The sequence below is a fragment of the Lates calcarifer genome, unplaced genomic scaffold (assembly GCF_001640805.2).
Source record: "Lates calcarifer isolate ASB-BC8 unplaced genomic scaffold, TLL_Latcal_v3 _unitig_2026_quiver_651, whole genome shotgun sequence".
Taxonomy (NCBI): domain Eukaryota; kingdom Metazoa; phylum Chordata; class Actinopteri; family Centropomidae; genus Lates; species Lates calcarifer.
The window spans coordinates 112,924-140,722 of record NW_026115928.1 but is presented as its reverse complement, the minus strand read 5'-3'; the positions used below and the strand labels follow the sequence as shown (position 1 = coordinate 140,722).

The following is a 27,799-nucleotide window of genomic DNA, read 5'->3' as shown; positions in this document are numbered from 1 at the left end:
TTTTGTGTTCCTTGATTAATTCAATCACTGAAGAAAACAAACAAGTGTCTGAAATGATTCACATAAAAATCTGGTTTATTTATAAAGCTCATTTCCCTGTGTCTCTACAGAGGAGGGGGGGTGGGGGAGGTGGGTGGAGTTTTTATCCCTGGACCTACACCCCCCACCTCCACCTGTTAATGAACCTGTAAAACTGTGTCTCTGATGTTTGAGTACAGATTTGGTGCCAACATTATGTTTAACATCAAAGTGCAGAATAAAAGTCTGAATTAAAACCTAAACTTTGCATCATCAGCACTTAATTTCTTCATGCTGGTTGAATAAAGTAACAGCCTCTCATTTTCTTCTCATTAGTTTGATTTAATGCAGCATCAGACTGATTATTAATTTTATTCTGAGCTTGTCTCTATCTCTGACCTGAAACTTTAAACCAGGTCTAAACTCTGAAACACTGAGTGAAGAGCAAACAGAGATAAACTGACTTAGATGAGCTGAGCAGCAGATTATCAACCAAAATATATTTTAATTTCATCCTTCATGTGCATGAAACAGAACAATCAGGAGAGAAACAGCTTAACAGGATCCTGTACAACAGACAGACCCTGAAAATATAGATAATAATATAACCATCATCAAACCAGTGTGACCAGTGCTGGAGTCAAACTGGGACCAGTTAGACTGTGTTATGGGAGGATTGGTGGACAGAGATTCAACACTCCTCCAGTCTGTGGTGTATTATCTGTCCTCTGAGGTTAATTCTAAATGTAGAAGAGAATATTAGATATAATAGGAGGTTATAATGAGGACGCTCTGAACATCACATCCTGTCACAGTTTCAAAAGTCAAACAGGAACATTAATGGTTTAAAAATAAATTAACACATAAAGAGGCTGTGATATAATGAAATAATAAATCCAGTGATGTCATGTAATGAATAAATCCACCAGTGTTAAAGAACAGAGACAGTGTTGGAGTTAAGCCACTGATCAAACACAATCATATGTACAATAACGGTTAAAACCAGTTTGTTCATCAGGAACATTTAGCTTATGGAACAAACAACAGATGTGTATGTTAGGACAGATGTGTTACACAGTATCTTTAGATGTGTGTCTAAAATCTGAATCTGATCCTGGTGAGTTTTGGCTGGACTGATGATCAGGATCAGAACTGATTACATCTGTTTATGGACAGATGTTTCTAACAGATGTTCACTGAATGAACTCATGATGTAAAAACTGTTTAATGTCCAGTGAATCATCAGCTCTATCTGCCTCCAGCTTGGAGGTTGGGGTGCATTGTGGGCAATGTAGGCAGCAAATTTTGACAGAGAGGAGGAACGTGTGGAATAAAGACGTTGTCTCTGATGAGAGTCGAGCACAGTTACAGTCGAGCAGTGAAGTGTCTGAACACAGTGAACTGAACCACAAACTGACTGTGAACATGATGTCCTGTACAACGCTGCTGTCGCTGTAATAAGAGATTAACTTGATAAAACATGGACATCTGAAAATGTTTTTCATCCTGATGAGAAGAAAACACCAAACACTTTCAAAGAAGTGAGGAAATGACTGAGAAGAAATGTGAAATACTGGAACAAACAATCAGCCTCCACCTGCTTCACTCTGCTCCAACCAATCACAGCATCAGACACGTTCAGCTCCTCAGGTGGCTGTGAGTCAGGTGACCTCTCAGCCAACCACAGTGTCCACTGCTCCATCCTCAGTTTGGTGAAAACTCTTTCAGCTCTGACTTCAGTCTGACTCCAGATGAACCAGAGTCTGATCCAGATCCATCAGTTTTATCTCAGCTCTTTATTCTGATCTTTCACCTCCTCAGGTTTAGTCCTCCTCACTTTAAATCCAGTCTGATCCAGTCTGATCTGGACCCTGGACTGAGACTGGACTGGATTCTGTTAAACACAATGTTGGTTTTATTAAACTGATCTCAGTGTAAAACTGACGACACTGCACTAGCCACCTGCAGTCACACAGCTGTAACTACAGACAGAGAGGAGTTCAACTTTTCTGCAGCAGATCAGCTCTCATCTCTCGTTTTTACCCCACCACCCCAAACAATTACTCCATCGCTCTTCTGCTCTGTGACTGGTTTATTTTCACTTATTTTTCTACTACTAAACTTATAAACTATAAACTTTTTTCTTCAGACATCATATGGCCTCTCCTGCTCCTGCTCTTGTTCCTCCTCCTCCTCGTCCGTCTTCTTGGTGAAAGCAGACGACAGCTCCTGCAGGAGGAGTTCCTGTGACGGAGTACAGACTCCCTGCAGCTGCTGCCTCCTCCTCACTGCCGGCTGCTGGGGGGCGTTCAGGTCCGGAGAGCTGCACTCTGCTTCTCCATCTCCTCCTCCACCTCCGCTACTGCCGCTCTGCTCCAGAGTCTCTACGGAGCCGCTCGCCGTCCGGTCAGGGATGATCATGTGATCCGGATGTCCAGTTTCCACGGGAACCAGTCTGAGCGGCGGGTGGTCTGGGACCTCCTGGGTCTCTGCAGCGCTGCTGGACAGGAAGCTTGTCTCCAGAGATCTGAGGACCTGGAGGCCAAAGTCTCCAACCTCCTCGTAGAGCGGCTCAGGGAGATCAGGAGACTCCGAACGCTCCTCGAATGAGTCCTGCTGAACCTTCATGGGCTGAGGACACAGAGACTGTGAGTTCACCTCGCACCTCCTCAACACTAAATACTCATACAGTATAAGTACACAATACTTACACATTAAAGAAGTAAAACATACAAAAAATAAAATACTCACAAAGTACATGGAGAGTGTCCGTCTGTCATGTAACTTTCTCTTCGGGGAGAAAAAATATAAAAAGTCTGATGAATTATTGAACAGAATTTATATTTCACTGACGAGAAAAACAACAGGAATATAGAGGGTTTGATTGATTCCAGGTAAATTTCTCTCAGTTGTGAGGAACTGAATCAAATGAAACAATCAGCGGCAAGTTTAACATAAGTAAAACGTTTAAACGTTTTTCTAGAAACAAAGAAGAAAAATGAAGGAAATGACTGAAACTGTAAAAATACGTAGAATGAAAACAGGTCAAAACATTAAACTAATGATTGTTTCTGTTATTTTTTAAAGAAAGTGTTAAAGTTATAACTGTTTTTTAAACATAGATCATGATAAAAATTAAAGACAGGAAAATCAAAACAAACAGAAACTCCTGATGTTGAGTATTTTAGTCATTTCCAACATTTCTGTCCATGTTTTTCTTTTGTTGCAGAAATAAACTCTTCATCAGTTTGAGACTTTGAACTCACCAGCGTCTGATTGGCTGACAGCATGCTGCTGTTACTCTCATCTCCTCTGATGGGGACGAGCGGCATTGTGCCGAACTTCTGTTTGGAGATATCGGATGAGGAGTGACGCCTTAGCACCGGAGGACCGGGGTCGTCGTTCTGAAGAAGAAGAGTCAGCAGGGTGTCGGAAGTCATCTTCAGTCTTTAATTATATTTAACAATAAGAAACATCTCCTGCTCTGTCTCCACATGTCTGACTCAGCTGTATTAAATCTGATCCTGGATAAGTTCTCAGGATGAGAGAGAAACTGACCTGAGCTTTGAGGAAGCTGGTGATCCAGTCCCACAGGTCGGCCTCACAGCTACAACACAGAAACCTGATCCACACAGAAACACAGCGACAGGATCTTCGACACAGACTCTGATATAAGAAACAGACAAATCTGCTGCTGGAAATCAACACTGATGTCAGAACACTGAAACTGAATCAGTCCTGATGGCTGGACCTGGACAGGCTGGTCAAAGACTCAGAGACCTAGTTTCAGTCCAGCAGCTGAGTCTGGATCAGACCTGCACCAGGTTCTGTTTTAAACCAGGTGTGACTGATGGAAACACTGATACTCACAGCTGGTGTTTGTCTGACATCACTGTGAAACCCCATCTGCAGGAGCAAACACATCAATGACAAATAATCACTTTCTCATCTGATCAGCTGATGACTGAATGAGTTTAATGTTTCAGACCTTCATCATCTGACCTCTGACCTGAACCCCTGTCAGCAGCTCCTTCATTAATCAGTCCCAGTTTAAACCCACAGGCTGTTCACTGACCTCAGGTCAGATCTGAACTGAAACAGCTGATCACAGCTGACTGCTCTTTAATGACTCTCATCTCCTTAAAGTTACATGAATGAATGAATGAATATTTGTATATGACATGATAACATCTCTAAAAGCTGATCTCAGAGCAGTTTAACCTGAACCTTTAACCTGTTCCTGATTAAAACCTCTGTGCAGGACTCACTGTGTTATGCACATTCTCCTCACCTGGTTGGAGCCTTCAGTTTCCTGCGGATGCCGATGTAGATCTTCATGGACTTCAGAGACCACTCCTTCTCTGGTTTGATGCTCTGAACAACAACAGAGACCAGTCAGGACAAACAGTACCTGGAACATTACAGAGGATTCTAGTTCTGGTCTGTGGCTAAGACAGTGTTCACAGTGTCCCTCTTCTCAGGCCTGAGGTCCAGACTGAACCTGGTCTCTGGTCTGAGGTCCAGACCGAACCTGTTCTCTGGTCTGAGGTCCATATTGACCCTGATCTCTGGTCTGAGGTCCAGACTGAACCTGTTCTCTGGTCTGAGGTCTCGTTACCTTCTTGTCTTTGAGCAGCAGCAGTTTGTGTTCCTTGATCTGAAACGTTCTCTCCTGGAACTTGTTTCCCTGAAGAAGCTTCGGAGGTTCTTCACGACACTTCAACAGACCGATCTTCATGATGTCACTCTTATAGGCTGAACAGAAACAGAGAGACTCAGCAGATTAATTCATCAGCTTCCTCACCACGATTAAACCCTGAATATCAGGTGATTGGATGACTGATTGTTTAATAGAAAAAATAATCAGCTGATTGATCAATAGTCAGTGGAACAGTTACTGTGTGCGTTGGACCTACAGGTGAGGATGTTAATGCCTTCTCCTTTAGGAACTCTCTTCACCACCAGGAATGCCGAGCTCGGATCGGCCATCTTACACCACTGCAGGGCCTGCTCCAGGACTTTCTCTTTTGGGTGTAACGGACGCTCTGCAACAACAACCAGGCCAGGTGTGTCAGAGAGAGAGAGACAGGTGTCCAGGTGTATCAGAGACAGGTGTCCAGTGGCTGACTCACCCAGCTGTCCGTCCTCGATGGCCTCAAACGTCATCCAGATGTCTTTGTCTCCGGCCGGGACGTTCCTCATGTACAGAACCTGATTGGTCAGCTCCTCTGCACACATGGTAGGAGACACCTGCAGGGGTCAGAGGGCACACACTGTCACACCTGAGCCTTCCATCTTATCCCAGCATGCACTGGGAGAGAGGTGGGGCACAAGCTGTAATACTCAGGCAGATTTAATGAGTGATAACAGTATCAGACTCAGGACTGGTACAGAAGAATACTGCAGTAATAATCAGTTATACTTTGAGAGTACTGCAGTAATAACAGTATCAGAGTCAGGACTGGATCAGAGGAGTACTGCAGTATTAATGAGTAATTCTTACTTTGAGAGTAATGCAGCAGTCTGGTATCTTCATCTCCAGATAAACTTCGATGATCAGATCACCAGCCTGAGACAGCTGAACACAAACACCAACACAGCTCAGGACTAATCAATAACTCATAGATATTAACAACTGATTATTGATCATTGATCCATTAGTGACAGTGAATATATGTTTTATTGATTAACCTGATCAGTTTACAGACATGGTCAGTACCTGAGTGTCCTTCCAGGTGGTGATGAGGCTGATTTCCAGCTCGATCTGAGTCTGATGCTCCTCGTCGATCTGAAACAAACACAAACTGAGTGTGTTTGTAGTGATACAGAGAGAGAAGTTGAGTGATGTCTCCTCAGGTGTACTCACATCAAAGACATACAGGTAGTTGTCTATTAGATCCTCAACGATCTTCACCTCGTGTTCTCCCTTCCCGTCGGTCTGAAACAGACTGGGCGCAAACAGCAGCGACAGGTTCTTGGTGCACATCTGGTTCAGACCGGCACACTTCTGGACTCTGAGAGGAGAAATAGCACCTGTTAGCTCCTCAGCTACTGACACTGCTGCTGCTGCGTGACCGGCCTCAGCTCACCTGTACAGGTGACTGATGAGAGCAGCAAGGGTCGTCCTGTTGACTCGAGGAAGACTTCGGATGATTTCTTTGTAACGGTCCAACCTCTGAATCCTCTGAGGGATTTCTGAAGAGGAAACTTTCAGAGTCAGAACATTTCACTCCAACAAAACATTGTCTCACATCATCCATGCAGGTTCTCAGTCATCCAGGTCATGGTAGTTTTATGTGTGCAAGTCAAAGGCAACTGGACTTCTTTTAGGTTCCTTGAAGACTTTTCACTTCTCATCTGAAAAGCTTCATCGGTTCTAGAGACTGGCTGGGGAGTCCCAGGTATTGGATGGGCAAACGACTCTCTGGACCAACTCCAAGAGGTTAGACCTGAAAGAAGTCCAGCTGCCTTCAACTCTAGCACTTAAGGACACAGAACACATCGTTATTAAAACACTGAAACTGGTCCCGAGTCCAGACCTCAGACTGAACTCTGAACCTGGACCCTGAATGAAACAGGACTCACTGGCAGCCTCCTGCCACAGTGGGTGGAGGTCGGCCATAAAGATGGGGTCGTCGATCTCTCTGAAGAACCTCTTCAGGACGTCCGTCACGTCCTCAATGAAGTGGTCTCCGATCCGCAGTTTGACGTTACGAGCGTCTTTGCGAAACTCCTCCATCAGCAGTTTGATCCTGGACTTGGCTCCGTTCTTCCTGTAGATCCCCTCATGGCCCAGACCTGCAGAGGACCACAGCCGATGAAGACGATGAAGACGATGAAGATGCTCTGAGATCCTCCTTCAGTCTTTAACATTAGTGAATAGTGAATCATCTGATGATACGGCTGTACATCAGCTCCTGCGTCCTGTTTCTGAGGTTACAGATCATCTTACTCTGGACCATGGTCTGAGTCTGGACTAGGCTCTGATTCACTAACCTGCTTTTCTGTAACCACAGATTACTCCCCTCCTCTCTTTAAGACCCAACTCCAACCTCCTCCCTCTGCTTGCCCTCCTCCTCCTCTTGCTCCTCCTCCCCCTCCTCCTCACCATACTGAGTGATGAAGGCGATGCAGCTGTCCACGATGATGGGGATGTCGTTTCTGCTCAGCTGCTGTTCTCTCAGAGTGTTCCCTTTCCCGCCGGCTGCTCGCTGAATGTCCGAGTACCACAGGGAGAAATCGGTCCGGCCGATGCCCTGCAGGTGGAGAGTCCTGAGGAGGTAAAGGAGGAGGAGAGGAAAGCAGATGATGAAGGAAAGAACAAATGAAATCCAGCCCAAATAAACCAGTGTCTCACCTTCCCTTCTCCACTAAGACCAGGATGTCTTTCTTCTCGTGGTTCTCGTTCTCGGAGGTGATACCTTCAACACACACACACAGTTTAATATAAACCAGTCAGACAAGGTGTTTCTGTAGACCAGGACCAGGACTGTGTGGGACACTGACTGAGCTCCTGCAGGCGGTTCAGGTTGATGATGTCCTCGGCCGCTCCATCGTTTCGGGGACAGATGAAGAGGTTGGACTTCTGCAGGACGAAATAGGCATCCTTCCACTGCTGAGGGTCCAACATTGCTCGGTACCGAAGCAGCCCAACCCGCTCAAACTCCCGGGTCAGGAGACAGTGGCAGCTGAGGGGGGTGGTGGCCTGAGGATGGAGGAGAGGTGTGTTAGACTAAAACATCCTGTCCAACTGCTGAGGTTGGACGGATCCTCTGATCATTTAATATGTCTCTGACCTTCCCGATGGCTTTAGTCCAGCTGTGCAGAGCATCGGCTGTCTCCAAACCAAACTGATAAAGTTTCTCTGACGTCAAGTACAACTCAAAGGTGTAACGAAACCTAAGGGATATCAGAGGGAGGAGGGGGGACACATTTCACCTTTAAAACTTAAAGAGGCTGCGTTTCCGATCATGGATATAAAGTCAGTTAACACCATGCAGTAATATCACAATAACACTCAGCAGCACCTGTCGATGAATCCGTTGTTGTTGTTGGACGAGTCCGGCCGGCTGATGCCCAAACACACAATGTCTTTAACACTTATCTGCATGCACGGATCAGCTGATCGGTCCGACTCGTAGAAGAGCAGAGACTGGTCCACCGAACACCAGAACTTCTGGAAGTCTGAGCCGAGACCAGAGCAGACACACCTTCAGTCTGATCCTTTAACATCGACGTCAGATTTAAAACTGTCATAGAAATAAGTTCCCTCCCTCGTTCCTCCTCCCACCTTCTCGAGTTTTCCTGGACAGCGTTCCTCTGTTGACAGGAGCCAGACTTGTAGAGGAAACCAGAGTGAAGAACAGGCTGCATGATCTCATCGTACACACTGGGATCTGGGATCAAACGACATCATCATCACCATCATCATCATCAACAGCATCATCACCATCACCATCATCATCATCATCACCATCATCATCATCATCATCATCATCATCATCACATCACCATCATCATCATCATCATCATCATCATCACCACCATCACCATCATCATCATCATCATCACCATCATCATCATCATCATCATCATCACCATCACCATCATCGTCACCATCATCATTATTATTATTTGTGTTAATGTTGTTTCCTGTGACTCAGTTGTTTCTCAGAGTGAAAACATCAGTTGATATTAAAGACATGAAGCAGAGAAATCAAACCCTAACCCCAACCCTAACTTATGCAGGAACAGATGACTTTGACTTTACAGGTGAAGTAAAACGACCTTTGACCTCTGTCATCTGCAGAGTACAGTGGACTTTCAACAGAGTCCAGACCTGACGTGGTCTAAGAGTCCAGATGAGACCAGACCAGAGACCTGTCACTGTGTAGGGTTCAGTAAATATAGACAGAGGACAGTAGAGGACAGTAGAGGACAGACCTGACGGCTTGCATAGGTCCAGGTTGGGGTGTCGCTGGCAGCCATTGGAGTCGTTGGCGAGACGAACTGACTCTGCCTCCAGAGAAAATCTGAGTGACAGTTTTTAAAAGAGTCTGTTCAGAGACCGCCGAGCACAGGACCTGTTCCAGACCAGGGGGAGAGACAGAGAGAGGATGAGGGGGTGGGTGAGGGGACAGAGAGATCAGACATGTTGGTGGTTTTTCAGCTCCAGGCTGAAACCTCTCCTCTCTGCTTTTATCTTTCTCTCTGATGTTTCTGTTTCACTTCAGCCAATCAGAGCTCAGCAGACTGAAACCACACATTTTACTGTGAATGTAGGTTTGATGTTCAGTGAAGTAATCGCAATATCTAAACTACTGTATATAAATACTGTCACTTATCATTATAACAAGGATCATCATGTTATTGTATTTTCCAGTGTCAGTGTTTATGATGCAGCATTTACAGAGAGGTCAGAGGTCAGAGGTCAAACCTTGAGCAGCTCGTCCTGGCTGCTGAACCTGGGGTGGGGGAGGCGGTATCGTCCCTCTCTGTATTTCTGGGTGATGAACTCTCTCCTCTGCTCAGGTGAAGCGTCACAGTCGAGCTCCTCCGATGCCGAGAGACGAGCTGCCCAGAAATCATTGGCCCGGTCGTTCCCCAGCATGATGAACAGCTGACACACACACACACACAGACTTGACTTGAGTTAAAGTCAATAAAAGCCTGTTCAAAGATCACTGCCACATGTGGACTGACTGGGTCTGGGTCTGGTCTCACCTGGACGATCTCGTTGCTCCACACGCTGGTGTCCAGCTTCAGACTCTGAACCTTAGAGACCATCGTCCCCAGACCTCTGTGTTGCCCTGCACACACACACACACAGACACAGACAGACACACACACACGCTGTAAAATGCAGTTGAACCAGCACAGTGACAGTTTCACCTGCAGTGATTCATGTCTCCACAGGTGTTCACAGGTAACAAACAAACACACTGAGAGTTGTGCAACAGTGTGAATAGCATGAACACACTCTGTGTTTACCTGTACAGGTGTGTTTGTGTGATGAACAAGAAGAGTTTCTGTTCTCTCCTGTTTCTGTCTCATGTTCAATAACTTACAGTTTGTTTCCTGTTTAAACACGACAGAGTGTCTGTGAACAGACTCAGGTCCAGGTCCTGAGTCCAGGTCCTGAGTCAGGTCTTGGTTCTATAACTTACTGAAACTGGTTTGAATATAAATGTTTCTCGAGCAGAATGTTTCTCTCAGTGTAAGATACGAGAAACAATAAAAGTAAACTCAGAGTGTGGACTGTCAACATGTTTACATCCAGATCCAGATCCAGATCCAGATTAGATTTACTTCAGGTACAGGACAGAACAGGTTCAGTGGAATTCTTGTGTCTCAGAGTTGACTTTATAAAAATACTCACTACACAGAGTAAATACAGTTTGATAAGAAAGAAACAGGGAGATTATTGTGTTACTTGGATGATTTAAATAGGAAATATATTAATTTACATCAACATCAGACAAGGCACCAATCCACCAATCCAATTATTCTTCACTCATCTAATCTAATGGCTGATAGGTGATTGATAGGTGATTGATAGGTGGTAGGTGGTTGATAGGTGGTTGATAGATGATTGATAGGTGGTTGATAGGTGATTGATAGGTGGTGGGTGGTTGATAGGTGGTTGGTGGAGTGCGGTGTCTTGGATGGTAGTTTGGGAATTTGGTTGATGGGTGTTAACAGGAGGAAACTCAGCTGTTACCTGGTTTTGAGAGGTTACTATTTCATGTTCCTGTTGGTTGTTGTGTGTTGTCCAACACAGTAATGAATTCACATCAACAAACTGTACTCAACGCAACTGTGAGAAAGAAAGAACAGAACAGAAAGCTCTGCGGGATCTAACCGGGTCTAGACATCCTACCTGCACAGTTCTTGCAGATGACCACACACAGGTTGATGGAGGCCCAGTCTGGGTTCAGGGCCTTGCAGTCAGCACACATCCTGTTGGACCGGTTGGACCAGATCTTCTCGGCAACCTCGTAATCTGACAGAGTCTCTGCGATTGACTCCTGCAGGGCCTCCATCCAGTCCCGCTTCTCTCGGTCCGATTCTGCTGTGAAGCTGAGGAGATGAAACAGAGGTCTGCTGTGAAGCCTGGTGGACAGTTGCCATAACAACAACATTTTAAAGACTAATCCTCTTTTTAAATCATCAACACAGGAAGAGAAACTAACTCAACTGTTTCTGTCTCTGAGAAAAATGAACAGTTTGAATCAGCAGCAGCTCTGAGACCGCTGCAGAGCTGCAGGGAATTAGCTTAAGAAGCTTTTTCTGATTCAGTGACCTGCTTTTGGGACCAAATGGCTCAGCCTGGCAGAGGCCGGCAGAGAGGACCAACACTCCCAGTTTCATCTACAGAGCTGGAGACTGATTCTTCAGTCAGGTGTGAAAAAGGTGCTTGATTTTAAAGCTGAGAAGTGAAACACGACCAAGAACCTTAAATTAACACTGGCTGACTGCACATCACTCAGAGCTTCATCAGGATAGTCCTTTATTTTGGCACGGCGTTTCCTGTTTCTACCACAAAGACCTATTGGTTAAAGTCAGTTTTTTACTGTTAAACTGAAACATGTTCATCTATCCACAGAACATTCATTTATTCATCCAATAAAAGTCAAACAGATGTTGATTAAAAACTTGAGTTAATAAAGTTTTGATCTTGACGTGATGACGCAGCGTCTGACGATACCTGAAGGTTTTATATGGTGTGATGAGGTCAAAGCTCTTGTGCTTTCCATCTCTGATTGTCGCTCCTCGAGCTTCGATCACTGTGATGCCGATTCCGTTACGAAAACACTGTGGACACAGACGTTAGCGACTCATTCAACAACCTCCCGAACAACCTACTGAAGATAAATCCTCATCTTACCAAGAGAATTAAAGTGAGTTAGACACTTTTAAATATTAAATCCAGAGTTTGTCAGTGAAGCTCAGAAGTTATTAAACTGCAGCAGGTGTGTCTCACCTGTTCACTCTTGTAGAGCCAGATCTGATCCGTGTTGATGGCGGCATAGACTTTGGACTTGGTTCCCTTCAGTTCCAGGATTCCGTGTCTCTGACAGTGAGAACCAGGACCGAACCGCCGCCGACCGAACACCAGCTGATCCCTGACATGTTCCTGCAGTGTGGACACCCACCGCCGCCTCAGCACTGACACACAGAGAAACTGAGGTTAGTTCCTGAGTCTCAAAAAGAAGTAAACACAGTCAGTTAATATTTGCAGCTCTGTGAGGCCTTCAGTGGTCTGTGAGGCCTTCAGGTATCTGTGAGGCCTTCAGTGATCTGTGAGGCCTTCAGGGGTCTGTGAGGCCTTCAGTGATCTGTGAGGACTTCAGGGTTCAGTGGTGACTTCAGTGGTTTTCAGCTCAGGACAGTTGACTGGTCTGAGGTCTGTGTAGTAACATCAGGAGGTTTAAATAAGTTAGTTCTGGTTCTCAGTCTCTAAACCACCCGGACTCATTAAACTCTAAACAAAGCTTCATGTTTCTTGAGTGCAGATCAGCTGCAGGTGTTTATTCAGTGTTGCGTGTTACTGAGTCTGTTTGTGAGTGAGGAGATGTCGCTGTGAACAGTGTGTTTGTTACTTAGTTGTTTTCAACAGATGATATAAACTCAGACTGAGCCCTGATCCACTTCCTGTCTCACCCCGCAGAAATAAAACTCCCCTCCATTATCTGCAGAGACAACAGGCCTGTGGTTCAGAGCGGTCTGAATGCAGCAGGTTAGTGGGTCAGTCTTTTGTCTGTCCCAGCTGGAGTCCGGTCACATGGCCCGCCAGGCTCACTGAGGACTGTAGAGAGTTACAGAGGACTCACAGTTTTATGGGTTTTATGTATCATCAGCCTGACTGATGCAGTCCAGAATAAACCAGTTCATTTATCAGTCACACTGAGAAAACCCAAACGGAATCACTCAGTAATATAGAGGTGAGTTCCTACACTGATCTGGAGCTGTTTTTACAAACCTGGACAGAATGAGAAATTTCAGGAACATTAATCCACCATATCTAAGGACTGGAGACTCTAACAGTGTGAGTGTTTTTACCTTCACTGTCAGTCCTGAACACAAATATCCTCTGACTCGTCACTATTTCAAACTTATTGTCTTTGGCTGGGCGGGCCATCTGGATGGCACCCACTGGGATGACTCCTTTAGGATAGACATCCTGAAACACGGAGCAGAAAACCATCTTTAAAAACATGATGAAACAACAGGTGTGTTATCAGGTGCGCTGGATAAATCAGACTTTAGCTGTCATCCTCTCTTTGCTCTGGAGAACCGAGAACCTGAGAGCTTTAATCAACGTTCTTCGTACCTTCTCGCTGCCGAAGTACATCAGGTTTTTACCGTCAAACTTCACGTAACGTTTCTGGAAAACATAGTTCCTAAAAAATAAAACACATAGAAACATCAGATCCAGAGACGTCAATAAATACGAGACACGTGACTGGTCCACAACACAGACACAGTTATGACATCACATTATTAAAATCAATGAACAACCTGAGTCTGAGCTCTGAAGGTAAAATAGTCCAGATTAAAGACGAAGAGAATCAACACTGTTCACTGGCTCAGATGTAATTTATAACAGATACAGTTCATCTGAATCTGTACTGATTTTGATTGATTATTGATTGACTGATGAAACCTGAAAATTTCTTAAAAAGCAACCAGAGACTGAGGAGGAAGAAGGAAGAGACAGACACACACCGACTGGAGGATGAAGAGTCAGAGGAGGAAGAAGAGAAAGAGGAGGAGGAGAAGAAGGTGACAAGGCAGAGGCAGCTCCTAAGGAGGGAGGAGACACAGGGAGGAGCAGAGAGGAGGAGACGCAGCAGAACAGCTGACATCTGATCCCTGACAAACACACAAACACACAAAGACAGAAACACACACTGTACATGAACATCATCAGCAGGTGAAAACAAAGGCGAAACATTCGACCAGTTTTCCTTAAAAATCTCAGACACCTGCTTAAGAACCCCTGGAAAATCTAAATCTATTAAATCTATTTAAAGACGGTGGAAAAATTTCAAGGCCCCTAAAACCTCCTGAAAAGCCTCAGGAACCTCCTCAAGACCCCTTCAACTTCCCAAGAACCTGAAACCTGCTCTCCCTAGTCTAACTTGGTCTTTAAATCAAACGCACCCCTGTGGAGACAGCTTGTCCAGCCAGCCGCTGATGATGGGTGGGGCTCTCTCAGTCAGGGAGGTGTAGCTGGCGTAAGGGGAGATGGTCAGGTCTTCGTCAGTCTCTGGGGGGAAGGTGTGGGGGGCAGGGAGAGGCAGCGGAGAGGGGGTGGAGGTTCTCCAACGGTGCTATAACCCTGAGAGTCTCCGGAGTGAAGAGCCTGAGACAAACGTCTCGTCCAGGAAAACTTCTGACTCCTGAGGATCCAAACAAAAACTTTATTCATCGAAGACGATCGTGTTTGTATGAATAAGACATCACACCCTGAGAACCTGAGATCAAGTTTCATCCCTTGAAGTCTTTTATTGTGAAGTCTGTGGACGCTGCAGATCAGTGTAAACAAAATTATTCCTTATCTTTTCTCACTGTGATTCAGTGAATATGAGACCGAAAAATATTCAAGGATCCCACATATAAAACGGTATCATCTGCATGTCTACACTCTGGATTCCTCAGGGTTCTGTTCTCAGCCAACATTTACATTTCACTTTATATAAATAACTTTGGTATTTATTTGCATGCAACTAATGCAGATAATATAGTCCTATCTGCTGTGATTATGGATACTCTTAAACAAATAATATAAACATTATTCATCTAATGAGATAATAAAAGTGGGCTGAGAACAGAACCCTGAAGAACTCCACAGTTAATATCATTTTACAGTGTGCTGTGTTTTACCCATGATCCTCTGCATGTTTCTCCTCGTCCCTCCTTGTCTCTCTTCCCTCCAGTCTGCTTCTCTCACTCTGGATTTACAAGATAAAACACATTTCTATCATCACAGACTGGAAAATTACACCATTTTGAACTACAGACAACTTCAGACTGATTTCTTTGTCTTTAGTTTCATCTGAAATGTCTGTTTAACATTCATAATGATGAAAGAAGGAAACAGTGAAGGAGCTGTTTTTTCTCACCTCACAGGTGTGTGGATGTCTTCTGGGTTGGAAAACAGTTTCACAGTATGGACTGATCTCCTCCTCAGGGTCGTCTGTCGAAGCTGTTAAACAGAAGAACAGTAACCTACAACCTGCTCACATGTTCTGTCTGTTACACCACAAACAACACCGCTCTAACTTTCAGCCTTCAAAACATACAGGACTGTAAACTCTTTAATACTGGCTGAGGCCAGGGTGGGGGGTCCTGTACTCACCTCTGGCTGATCCTGAAGAGTTGTTACTTAAAGTGCTGCCACTGAAAACACACAAACAGTCAGTACTCGATTTATAGTGGAACTGATTCAGAGAGTCCACTACATTTAGACAGACTGGTCTGAAACTGGATCACATTTCGTATAACTTGAGAACATCTGGGAACATCTGGGAATATGTTAGGACCCTGATGAAGGCAACAGGCTGAAATGCATCAGACAACAAACATGTCCTGAAAACTACAACTGAAGCATTTTGCCCTTTACAGCAGTGTTCCCAATCCTGGTCCAGGGGAGCCCAGACACTCGTCTCTACTCTGTTTCACTAAGTTACAAACATTGTCCAACAAGGGATACCCCCCACCACCACCCCAAGCTGCACCAAAACCCTGGTCTAGTCCCTGGTCTGGACAAAAGTGCATCAGAGTGACGTACCTGTTCCTCTCAGGAGTTAGTCTGGGTGGAGTTGGAGGAGCAGACTGCTGGCTGCAGTAACTCCTCCCTCCACTGGGGACAGTAGATCCAGGTAAAGTGCCCCAGTAGATCTCATTAGAGACCATCTCTATCCCCCCTCCTCTAGGTGAAGTGGAGGGTGGGGATCCAGAGAGCCTGCTGATGTCCAGACTACCAGAAGTCAGTGAAGAGTGAGTCTGGTTCTGCTCTGTTTGTACAGGTGAAGAAGAAGAGGGAGGGGACCCCTTGAACACTGAGGGGGGGACCCCGCGGTTCAGCCTCGGGGGAACTGGAGGTAACAACCCCCCAGCGTCTGAAAAAGACAAACTCCGCCTCATCCTCTCCACCTGACTCGGTCTTCGGCTGGTCGACTTGTCGTTGAGGTCAGAGGTCAACCTGTTGTCAGGTGTATCCCCTGAGGTCAGACCCTCTAACACAGTGAAACAGATGGACTCCTGGGAGAGTCTCCTGGGCAGGGCTGGGTCTGGTGTTGGACAGAAGTGGATGGGTGCAGTCCTGCGGCGGTTGAAGACAGTTCTGGGTTTGGGAACTGGCTTCACCATGACTCTGTTGCCATTGGGGTCTGAGTTCGTCAACATGGCGCCAAGGTTCGGAGCCGAACTGTTCCTAAACGCCTCGAAGTTAACGGGTCCCGTGGACTGATGGAGCGCAGCGGCGCCACAGCCTCGCTCCGAAGAAGAAATGTCCGTCACAGACTGACAGCGGTCACGTGGGAGATCAGTCACTGCTTTCTGATTGGCTCTTTGAGCTTCAGTCCTCTGGATGTGACTGACCAGTCGTAGGATTCTCTTCCTGTGTCCTGTGGCGGTTATTCCCAGACTGACAAAGGCGTCATGATCCAGGTGAGTAAAGTCTCTAGCCAATAGGAGACCAGCTTGACGGAAGATGTCCAGGTATCTGCAGAGAGCAGACATCAGTAAACAGCTCAGCAGGTTTTTGTTTTGATGATATTACCCAACACTGTGCACATATCCCTCTGCTATAACCCCCCGACCCCTGACCTCTCCAGATGGATCGCTGCCAGAAGCGTCTCAACCGGCGTGCTACCATCCAGGGAGGCCATGACGACCAACATGGAGTCTGGATCTGACGTCGTCTCCTCCTCGTCCAGGAAACACGACGGCCATCACTGACCTACAGCTGGGACAGATGACGGCTGTCCATCTGCAGAGACAGACACACAACATCACTGACGGCTCTCTGTGGGGGGGCTCACCACACTAAAAAGGATGTGTACCCCCCCCCCCCCAAGGCAGAAGAGCAGACGGCTGTTTTAACTGCACCTTTGACCCCTCAAGGTCACGACCCCCCTCCGAGCCAAATAAAATCACAGCAGAAGAACAAAAAATGATGTCAGCGGCAGAAACAGCTGTAGGATTGTTTCACAGCGTTTGCAGCAGGATGACCTTTGACCTCTGTGCAGACAGCGGGTGGGGGGTGGGGGCATGAACGGAGGGACAGTGAAGGACAGTGAAGAAAAGAGAGAAACACACACACACACACACACACACACACACACACAAAGAGTCATGTGACAGTGTCACGATTATTTTTAGAAATGACTGAATCAACATGTTGATCCTCTTTAACAGCTGATCGATCAGATGATGTCAACCCTACCCTCTGTCCACTGGAGATGATGCCACTGTTCACATGAAGCACAAACACACACATATGAAAACACACAGGAAACAAAGACCGCCTCCCCTTACAAACACACACACACACACACACACACACACACACACAGGATACAGGCAGTGCCTGCAGCTGAGGCAAGGCTCATTGCCCTGAGCTGAAGAGTGGAGGGCTTTCAAAGAAATAACTGTGTGTGTGTGTGTGTGTGTGTGTGTGTGTGTGTGTGTGTCCAGATTTCCTGAAAGAGGCTGGAATGTGTTTCCTCTGATCTGTGATCTTCAACAGCTTTGGTGAAACCAAAGTCTTTTGTGTCGACACCTGTTGCATCTGCAGGGAGTTTATCCTCTGATTAAATCTCAGGTGTCTTAACTGGACTTCTTTTTAGGTTTCTTGAGTTTCCAGTTGCCTTCAACGACTACCATGACCCGGATCACTGAGAACCTACACAGACATAAATCTCAGTTACTGATCTTTGATTCAGAGTGAGGCTCTGTCTGTCTGTCTGAAGAAGCAGTTTCCTGTTTGTCCTGTAACAGTAGAAACACTGATTCATGAATAAAGTTTGAATGAGACAATGTGTAGAAACAGTCGCTCTCTGAGTCAGCTGATCTGTAATGACAGCTGCAGGAAAGAAAGATGGGATGAAAAACACAAAAACAGAAGACACTGAAAACATGACTGACACCAAACTGACACTGAGTGTAAACCACAGAGTAAAAATAACTGAACACACACACACACTCAGAGGTTAGCAGCGTCCAGGATGAAGACAAAGGCCAAGGAGGAGGAAGTGAGTCAGAGCAGTTTCCTTCCTCCTGTCGACATTTTTCCTCCAGATTTCAGCTGCTCCACATTAAACCAGTAAAACCAGACTCTGATCCAGGCTAAGCCAGAACCAGGATTTATATAAAACTACAGACATCTTACACCCCTTTAAACTGCAACAACCAAAACCAGGTTGAAAGGTGATTAAATCCACACAGAATCAGGCTTCACCAGATTCCAGCAGAGTCCAGCAGAGTCTGACACCACAGACACATAACACTGAGTTGAAGAGATTCAGTTGAGCTTCAGGAAACTAAAACTGAAAAATCTTTGGTTCACCTGAGCTCAAAGGTCACCTCCTCATCCTTCACATCTGCTGTGAAACTGAGAATAAGTTTTAACAGATGTTAGTTAGAGCTGATTCACAGGACGATGACGAGTCCACAAATTAGATCATTTGTCTGAGCAGGAAATGAAAACGTGACGTTAAACTCAGACTGAAACAGATGCAGGTTCAGTCGGTGTAAACAGGAGCGACCTGGAAAAGGTGGAGTGAGAGAAACCAGGAGAGGAAAGTCTGATCTGAGAGGAAACGAAGCCAAAGGCCACAGAGGAAGAATGAAGGTTTTCAGGGAGGCAGGAAGTCGGTGAAGGCTGCAGATAAAGAACGAGCTGAGGAAAAGCAGCAGGACAGAAACAGAGCAGAGGATACAGACACTCCCATCCTACTTCCACCTCCACAACACCAGAGGCCTCTGAGTGCTGCAGCTACTGATCCTGAGACCAGAGACCAGAGACCACAGAGCTGAGACCTGAGACCTGAGACCACAGACCTGAGACCAGAGGCAGAATTATAGAGTCTGTGTGAAGATCTGCAGAGTTGAACATGAATGTTTCACTGCAGAGATGAAATCTCATCCTCTGGATTCTGTTTTCAGTCTCCACCGTTTATAACTGAACCAAAACCAAACCTGAACCAAAGTGTTCATCAGGACCTGGGCCCGGATTCAAGAACACTTGACCAAGTCCAGTTTGTTTGTGAACACTGTGAACTGGACCTGGTCCTGGATCAGTGGACCTGGGTCCACATGAAAAGGTGGTGTCAGGTCTGGTTCATGTGTTCATGTGTAAACAGCTGAACCAAAACACAGAAGAGGAGGACTCGGGACATGACCTCTGACCTTTGACACATACAGAGAAGATCACTGGTGGAATATAAATTGTTTAGTAGGAGACTAATTATTTTCTCTTCTCTTCTCCTTTTTGTTCTTCTCCAAACACCACCCCCCAACAACGCCCATGCCAGCCCCCTCCCCTTATCTCTATCCTGTGGTCATAATCAGATCTGTAGATCTGCAGCAGAAACAAAACACAGGATACAGCTGTCCTTCAAACTGCTGCAGAGGAAACACACACACACACACACACACACACACAGCCTCCTTCAGGACGTCCATCTTCAGTTAAAAAGATTTAATTTGAACCACATTAAAGGTGAATGAGAGAAAATGATTCACAGTTATATCTTAGAGAAGCAGGAACCACTGGTTTAAAGTGTTTAAAGTGTTGTAGGTGGAGGATGTGTTGGTAAAGTGTTGTAGGTGGAGGATGTGTTGGTAAAGTGTTGTAGGTGGAGGATGTGTTGGTGTAAAGTGTAGGTGGAGGATGTGTTGGTGTAAAGTGTAGGTGGAGGATGTGTTGGTGTAAAGTGTTGTAGGTGGAGGATGTGTTGGTAAAGTGTTGTAGGTGGAGGATGTGTTGGTAAAGTGTTGTAGGTGGAGGATGTGTTGGTGTAAAGTGTTGTAGGTGGAGGATGTGTTGGTGTTGGTGGAGGATGTGTTGGTGTAAATCAGAAGTTGAAGTTTAACGAGTGATTTGTTGTAGAAACTTGTTTCAGTCTGAACATGAAACAGACTTAATGAAGCTCAAAGAGACTAAAAACAAAAGCTGTTTTCATTCAGAACACACCTACGTTTCCTCTGCTCCTCCCTCCTCTCCCCAAACACTAAACACACCCTTTCCTCCTCTCATCCCTCCATCATCCCTCCATTATCTCTCTATCCATCTATTCTTCCCCTGTCAGCTCTCTCCCTCCTCCTCCTCATCATCTCTGCAGTTCTTTCCATCCACGTGTGATTACTATCATTGATCAGTTTGTAACCTCAGCAGAGTCTCTCTGGATCTGAACCTCCTCAAACTTCTGCTTAACTGTCAGAGATCAGTTTGTCTCTGAACTTAAATACAGATGTGAAAACTGTGATTTTAGTTTCACATCAGCTTCACAGACAGAAACAGTTTGATCCTGATTCAGACTGAAGGAAGGATTCTTCATTTCTCTGTTCTGTGAAGGGAACGAGTTAAAAAGGTCACAGAGCTGTTCACACACTGAACCAGAAAAAGAAGAAACGTTTGTACAGTCTATCACAGGTTAATTCAGGATGTCAGACTCATGATGATCAGCTACATGGATCAACTCCTGACCTTTGAAAATAAGAGATAATAAGAGATTAATCCATCAACTGATCAATCGTTTCAGTCAGTTTTAAACAAAAATATTAAACAGCTGTTCTCTTTAAACGTCATTGATCAATGATTAATCGATCAATTGAGAACTTTATTTCTGATCATTAGCTGCAGCTCTTCAGACATAACTGATCTTTATTTTAAATGAACAGTTCGTCATTAAATCTGTTTCTGTTCAACACTGAGACCATGACATTTTCATCACGACTGTTTCCTGAGAAAAGATGAAAACAAGATGCAACATGTCAGAGACTGACTCTTTATGCTAAGATAAGCTAAGCTAAGCTAAGCTAACCACCGCCAGACTGTTCCCAACATGTTGAACTGTTACTTTAGTCTGACTGAAGCTACGTTAGTTTAGGTTTCTGTTTACAACAAACATCAGACTCAGCGTCTGAGACAGGAAGTCATGACGGAGCCAGTGATTCGCTGAGAGGCCTGTCAATCAAATCAACAACATCTCCCCAAACAAAGGCCTCTGTTAGTGAGTCTGACCATGAGAGACTCCAGAGACTGGGGGGGGGGGGCTGGGGCGAGAGGAAAAGACTGACCTTCATTCTTCACCTCCACTGAGAGAAGAGAATGAGCGAGAGAAGAGGGGGAGGAAAGGAAGGACAAATAAAAGAGAGAGAGTGAAGGGGTGGGCGAGCGAGGCTGTATAATAACAGTGAGGCTCTATTATGACAAACAGAAGCTTGATTGTTCAGAGACTGAACCACACACTGACACTGGGAACACTGGGGACTCTGAGGTGTGAGGGGAGACAAGACCAGGACCAGAACCAGAACCAGGACCAGGACCAGGACCAGGACCAGGACCAGAAACAGGACCAGGACCAGGACCAGGACCAGGACCAGGACCAGAACCGGAACCAGAACAAGGACCTGACATGATGTCTGTCCTCGGTCTGAGAGGACTCTGAACACAAAGGAGACGTCTCTGTGGTGCGTTCATGTGCTGTAGGAATCTGAGACTTACAGAAGAAGCTGCTCAGAGTCACATGACAACAGCTGTTTTAGCTGAAGTTTAGAATGTCCAGAGCAGCACATGAACGCACCACACACACACACACACACACACACACACACACACACACATACACACACATACACATACACACACACACACACACACACACAGAGAGAGAGAGAGAGAGAGAGAGTCAGTGAGTAATTAAGTGTGAGAGTGAAAAATGAAAATAACAGTTTATTATGGGACTGAGAAAAACTGAGAAAACAAAGTGAAACTGAAGTAAACCTCATCCAGATCTTTCATTCAGGATGAAGCTGGTTCTCTGCTGGACCCCACCCTCCAACAGTAAACAGCTGATCTCAGGTCAGTTCAACAGTAAACAGCTGATCTCAGGTCAGTTCAACAGTAAACACAGAGCTGATTACATCACAACAGTTTGTCTCAGAGAGTTTCTGAAGAGGAAGGTTGGTCTGACTTCCTGTTGCTGTTCAGGAGAACAAGTGGTTAGACACACACACACACACACCCTGTCCATCCTGTGTGTGATGTAACTGTTGTTGTAATCAGCTGAGTCTGATGCTGTTACTCTGAAAATGACGTAAAAACTTTTGTAAAAACAGGAAGCAGAAAAAGCTTCTGATTAAACTCGGCCCTGAACACAGCAGCTGCCTCAATGTCTCTGAGCAAAGCACTGACAGCTCACAGACTAACACCTGCACAGGTAAACAGCTGAAGGTCTGAGCCCCGGCGTCTGATCCTCAGCTGCTGCTCTGATCACTGCTCACTGGTTCTGATCAGAGTTATTGATCTCAGTCTCCTGACTTCAAATTAAAACTGTCAGAAACACCTGCTGTCTCACCTGCACACAGCTAACCAATCAGGGAGGGAGGTGGGGGAAAATATCCTCTAACCAATCAGCAGTGACTGACACAGGGATAGAGGTGGAGGATGTTGGATGAAAACAGTGAATCACCTGATTTAGCTGCACTGCTAATGTCAGAGGAGAGTGTCCTCCTGTGTGACATCACAGTGACATCACACTGAGTATTACTCAGGTGTCTGCAGAGACTGGGATCTGGTTCACTCTGAACCTTCAGCTGAAACAGGAAGCTCAGTTTCCTCTTTACAGGATGTTTGTGTTGCATGTGAACGCCCAGTTTCCCGCGCTCCTGAATGTCTCACACTGACCCACCACTTCACTGTCTCACTGACTACAGACTGTCTCACTGTCCCACTGCATCACTGTCTCACTGACTACAGACCATCTCACTGTCCCACTGCATCACTGTCTCACTGCATCACTGTCTCACTGCATCACCGTCTCACTGCATCACTGTCTGTCTCACTGACCACAGACTGTCTCACTGCATCACTGTCTAACTGTCTCACTGACTACAGACTGTCTCACTGCATCACTGTCTAACTGTCTCACTGCATCACCGTCTCACTGCATCACTGTCTAACTGTCTCACTGACTACAGACTGTCTCACTGCATCACTGTCTAACTGTCTCACTGCATCACCGTCTCACTGCATCACTGTCTAACTGTCTCACTGACTACAGACTGTCTCACTGTCTGACTGTATCACTGCATCACTGTCTCTGGGAGAACCAATAGAGCCATGAAATCCAGGACTGAGTCTGAGTCTCTGAGACTCAGAGTTTGAGTCTTTCATTCACACTGAATCATCAGAGATGCGTCTTTGCGTCCAAACTTCCTCTCTGCGTCTTTCCTTTACTTCACACAGAAACAGCTCAGAGCGACAGAGACCAGAGTCTGAAACCAGGACTGTGTGAGGACCTGTGGTGCGGACTGAGGAGGACTAACAGCGGGACGAGCTGCTTCCTACAGGATTCACCGAGACAGACCGGAACCCCCCCGCCCCGCTCACATCAGACCTGCTCCTAGTCTCAGTAAAATACAGATTTAAAGTGTCTCACCTCTGATCCGGGCTATTTTCTTGTGTGTTTCAGGTCTGTGCACTGGTCTCTGGGGTCTCTGCAGGTTTCTGTCCCGGGAAATAACCCAGTAAAGTCCGGAGCAGGTCTCAGTCAGACTGGAAGCTCTGGGAGGAGAAACTCCGCTCTGAGCAGGGAGGTCAAGTTACACTGAACAACCACTGCTGCATCTTCCGGTTACACATTTCAAAATAAAAGTGCTGGACAGAAGAGAATTATATACATCCGGTTAGTAAACCTGTTTCCAAAATAAAGTTAAATTAACTGTAAAACCCCAGATAATCTGATTATGATAACATGATGAGAGTAATAATTTCAGAATTATTTCCTTATTTTATGAATAAATCATCAAAATAAATAAATATACAAATATAATACCGTTAATAAGAACAAAATAACCAGATACTTAAAAGTTAAAATGATAAAATATATCAAAAATAATGTTGTTTTCATGTTTTTAATCATTTTTAAACTTAAATTAAAAAAATAATAAATGAATTTAGTAAACTATAAGTTATTATAAATAATAACAAATAAAATAAGATTTAAATAAAACGTAAGTCAGTAGGAGCTTCATTCAACAGTTCTAATACTCAGTCCAGTCCACACAGAGTCCCTCCAGCCTTCTTTCCACCTTCAGCTCACACTAACAGAGTCAGAAGCTTCAGGTTCCCCTGACTTTCTGTATTTAATCTTTGGTTGTCATCCAACAAGTCTTCAGAGCTGATTAAGCCTTTCGGGTGAAACATCTTCAAGAAAACTAAAAGAAGTCCATTAAACAAACAGCAGCAACGACAGGACATAAACTAAAACTGAAGCTGAGGCAGCTGAAACACATCTGCCAGTTTATATCAGGAATATGATGAAGACTCAAGGATCAAGACAAAATGCAAATAAATAAATGAGATTAAAATAAAACCAACAGCAGCAGAAGAATGAAAGTACATCTCATTCACACTTAGGTTTTTGTTGAGTGGTGGGAGGAGGCTCAGAGGAATCATCTAGTGAAGCAGATGCTACAGGACTGATGTGAACTGATCTGTTAAACAGGTCTGTTTTATTACAGATGTGTGAGAACAGGTCAGAGATCAGAGGTCAGAGGTCATGTGATGCAGACCATGAGAGTTGATTCTTCAGTATAAAGAAGAAAGTGATTATCCTCAGGCCTCTGTGTTGTGTTTTGTCAGAGCCGGTATGACCCCTCTGATCCAGGACCTGGTTTATCAGGCTGCTCTGTAACCAGGGAACAGGTAAGGGTTCAGCAGGATCTGGACTAATAAAGTCCTCCTCATATTTCTGCAGCAGACCTCTGTCCTTCGGTCCAGCAGTGAGGAAGTCCTCTGTGAACACAGTGTCCTGTCCTCAGAGAGCAGTAAGGAGCTGGACAGTGGTGGAGTTTCCTCCAAACAACAATCGGAGCTGCACAGGCAGGAAACAGGAAAAGCCTGAGACAATACAGCTCTGAGAGGATCCGGACTCAAGCTGCATTTTGCAGCCTCTAAAGGAGGATGCAGTCACACACAGTTTTCCTTATCACCACAGGAAAAACAGGCCAAGCAGCTGCTGCAGAGACTGGACTGAGAGTCTGTGATCAGTCTGTGATCGTCTGATCAGTCTGTGATCAGTCTGTGATCATGTAATCAGTTTGGGATCAGGCTCTGATCAGGCTGTGATCATGTGATTGACCTGTGATCAGGCTGTGATCATGTGATTGACCTGTGATCAGGCTGTGATCAGGCTGTGATAATGTGATCATCTGTGATCATGTAATCAGTCTGTGATCAGGCTGTGATCATGTGATCAGGCTGTGATCAGGCTGTGATCATATGATTGACCTGAACAGTGCCTCGAGATAACTTCTGTTGTGAATTGGCGCTATATAAATAAAATTTGACTTGACTTGACCTGTGATTAGGCTGTGATCATGTGATCGTCTGTGATTGTCTGTGATCATGTAATCAGAGTGTGATCATGTGATTGACCTGTGATCAGGCTGTGATCATGTGATCATCTGTGATCATGTCAAGTCAAGTCAAGTCAAATTTTATTTATCGCCAATTCACAACAGAAGTTATCTTGAGGCACTGTACATATAGAGCAGGTCTAGACCGTACTCTTTATCTTATAAGATTTACAGAGAGAAACCCAACAGATCCACCATGAGCAGCACTAGGCGACTGTGGCAAGGAAAAACTTCCTTTTAAGAGGCAGAAACCTTGAGCAGAACCGGACTCAAGGTGGGCGACCATCTGCCTCGACCGGTTGGGTTTAGACAGAAAGAGAGGGGGGTGGGGGAATGGGGTAGGAGAAAGACAACATTGCAGATACACAGACTAAGTCAAAATGTAAATAGTAATAATAATAATAATAATAATAATAATAATAATGATCATTATTATTTTTATAGCTAAAGGGATAATAATGACAAACAGTGAAACATTAGTATCACTAACACTAATAAATGTTTAATTATTGTTGCATCATGGGTTGAGCTGGATCATGGGAGCAGCAGGAGACTCTCCAGCTCTGGAGGCAGAACCCTGCAGTGAGAGACAGTAGCAGAGAGAGAGAGAGAAGCACAGCCTGGGCACTAATGTGCTTGATGGAAGAAACACACAGTTAAAGTGATGCAGCGATATTAAGACAGTTAATAGTAATCTTGTTGGCAGGACATCATGGACAACATTTACTAACTACTAAGCTTAACTGATGCATTGAGACTGACCCAACCCGCCAAGGCAAAATGGTATCCTGAAATAGGAACCAGAATAATGTGCTAGTTAAAAGTTAAGGCAAAAAGATGAGTTTTTAGTTTGGATTTAAAGGCCACAACTGAGTCAGCCTGTCTAATATCAGTAGGGAGGTTGTTCCAGAGGAAGGGGGCCCAATAGGAGAAGGCCCTGCAGCCTGCTGACTTCTTTTTGACTCTGGGGACAGACAGCAGCCCTGCACTCTGAGAACGCAGAGCACGGGAGGGAATATAAGGGTTAAGAAGCTCAGACAGGTATAAGGGGGCTAGCCCATTTAGAATTTTATAAGTCATTAAGAGAACTTTAAAGTCTGATCTAACATGAATAGGGAGCCAGTGAAGGGAGGCTAGAACTGGGGTAATATGGTCAAACCTTCTCGATTTGGTCAGCATTCTAGCTGCAGCATTCTGAACCATTTGCAGACTTTTAGTGCTAGCACGCGGTAGTCCTGAAAGCAAAACATTACAATAATCCAGTCTAGAAGAAACAAAGGCATGGACTAGAATTTCAGCGTCTGCCATGGAAAGAAAAGACCGAATCCTAGCTATATTGCGTAGGTGAAAAAAGGCGGTCTTTGTAATGTCTTTAATATGCTGATCGAAGGAAAGAGTACGATCAAGTGTGACACCCAGATTTTTGGCTGTTGTACTTTGAGAGATAACACAGCTGTCAAGGGATATAGTTACATGATTGAACTGGTGTCTATATCGTGCTGGGCCAATAACCAGCATTTCAGTTTTGTCTGAATTAAGAAGCAGGAAGTTTTGAGACATCCAGCTTTTAACAGATGACAAGCAGATCTCTAATTCCCTAATTTCAGAGGCATTATCAGCCTTTATAGGCACATACAGCTGGGTATCATCGGCATAACAGTGAAAATTAATTCCATGACTCTGAATAATTTGGCCAAGAGGAGAAATATAAAGAGAGAAAAGCAGGGGGCCAAGAACAGAACCCTGGGGTACTCCATATTTCACATCAGAGAAGGCTGACACAGTGTTATTACAAGAGACACACTGAGTTCTGTCAGATAAGTAAGATTTTAACCAGCTGAGGGCCAGGCCAGAGATTCCAAATCTATTTTCCAGTCGGTCCATGAGTATACAGTGATCTACAGTATCAAAGGCTGCACTAAGATCAAGTAATATGAGCAGAGAGGTGGAACCTGAATCTAAAGAGAGTAGCAGATCATTTACTACTTTAGCAAGTGCTGTTTCAGTAGAGTGAAAGGCCCTAAAAGCAGAATGATACGGTTCAAATAGATTATTATCAGCTAAATGAGCTGAAAGCTGCTGATACACCACTTTTTCTAGTATTTTAGAGAAGAATCTGTATCTC

General features: G+C 45.0%; 1 protein-coding gene across 1 annotated transcript; it reads right to left on the bottom strand.

The window, feature by feature from the left end:
- Nucleotides 1–503: 503 nt before the first annotated feature.
- On the bottom strand, nucleotides 504–23,861 carry LOC108891792 (arf-GAP with Rho-GAP domain, ANK repeat and PH domain-containing protein 3-like). Its single transcript, XM_018689110.2, is given in 38 exon segments — nucleotides 504–2,649; nucleotides 2,770–2,808; nucleotides 3,285–3,422; nucleotides 3,577–3,640; nucleotides 3,889–3,924; nucleotides 4,310–4,392; nucleotides 4,637–4,773; nucleotides 4,935–5,063; nucleotides 5,151–5,268; nucleotides 5,522–5,596; nucleotides 5,738–5,806; nucleotides 5,885–6,032; nucleotides 6,108–6,213; nucleotides 6,604–6,816; nucleotides 7,127–7,290; nucleotides 7,376–7,439; nucleotides 7,525–7,723; nucleotides 7,815–7,917; nucleotides 8,046–8,202; nucleotides 8,309–8,345; nucleotides 8,347–8,414; nucleotides 8,962–9,040; nucleotides 9,042–9,101; nucleotides 9,455–9,637; nucleotides 9,742–9,827; nucleotides 10,898–11,097; nucleotides 11,726–11,832; nucleotides 12,002–12,186; nucleotides 13,081–13,201; nucleotides 13,352–13,421; nucleotides 14,185–14,305; nucleotides 14,308–14,423; nucleotides 14,908–14,975; nucleotides 15,147–15,229; nucleotides 15,383–15,423; nucleotides 15,815–16,750; nucleotides 16,855–17,017; nucleotides 23,694–23,861. Coding segments are annotated over 37 exon segments (5,163 nt in total). The 5' UTR covers nucleotides 16,929–17,017; nucleotides 23,694–23,861; the 3' UTR covers nucleotides 504–2,163.
- Between the last annotated feature and the right edge of the window lie 3,938 nt (nucleotides 23,862–27,799).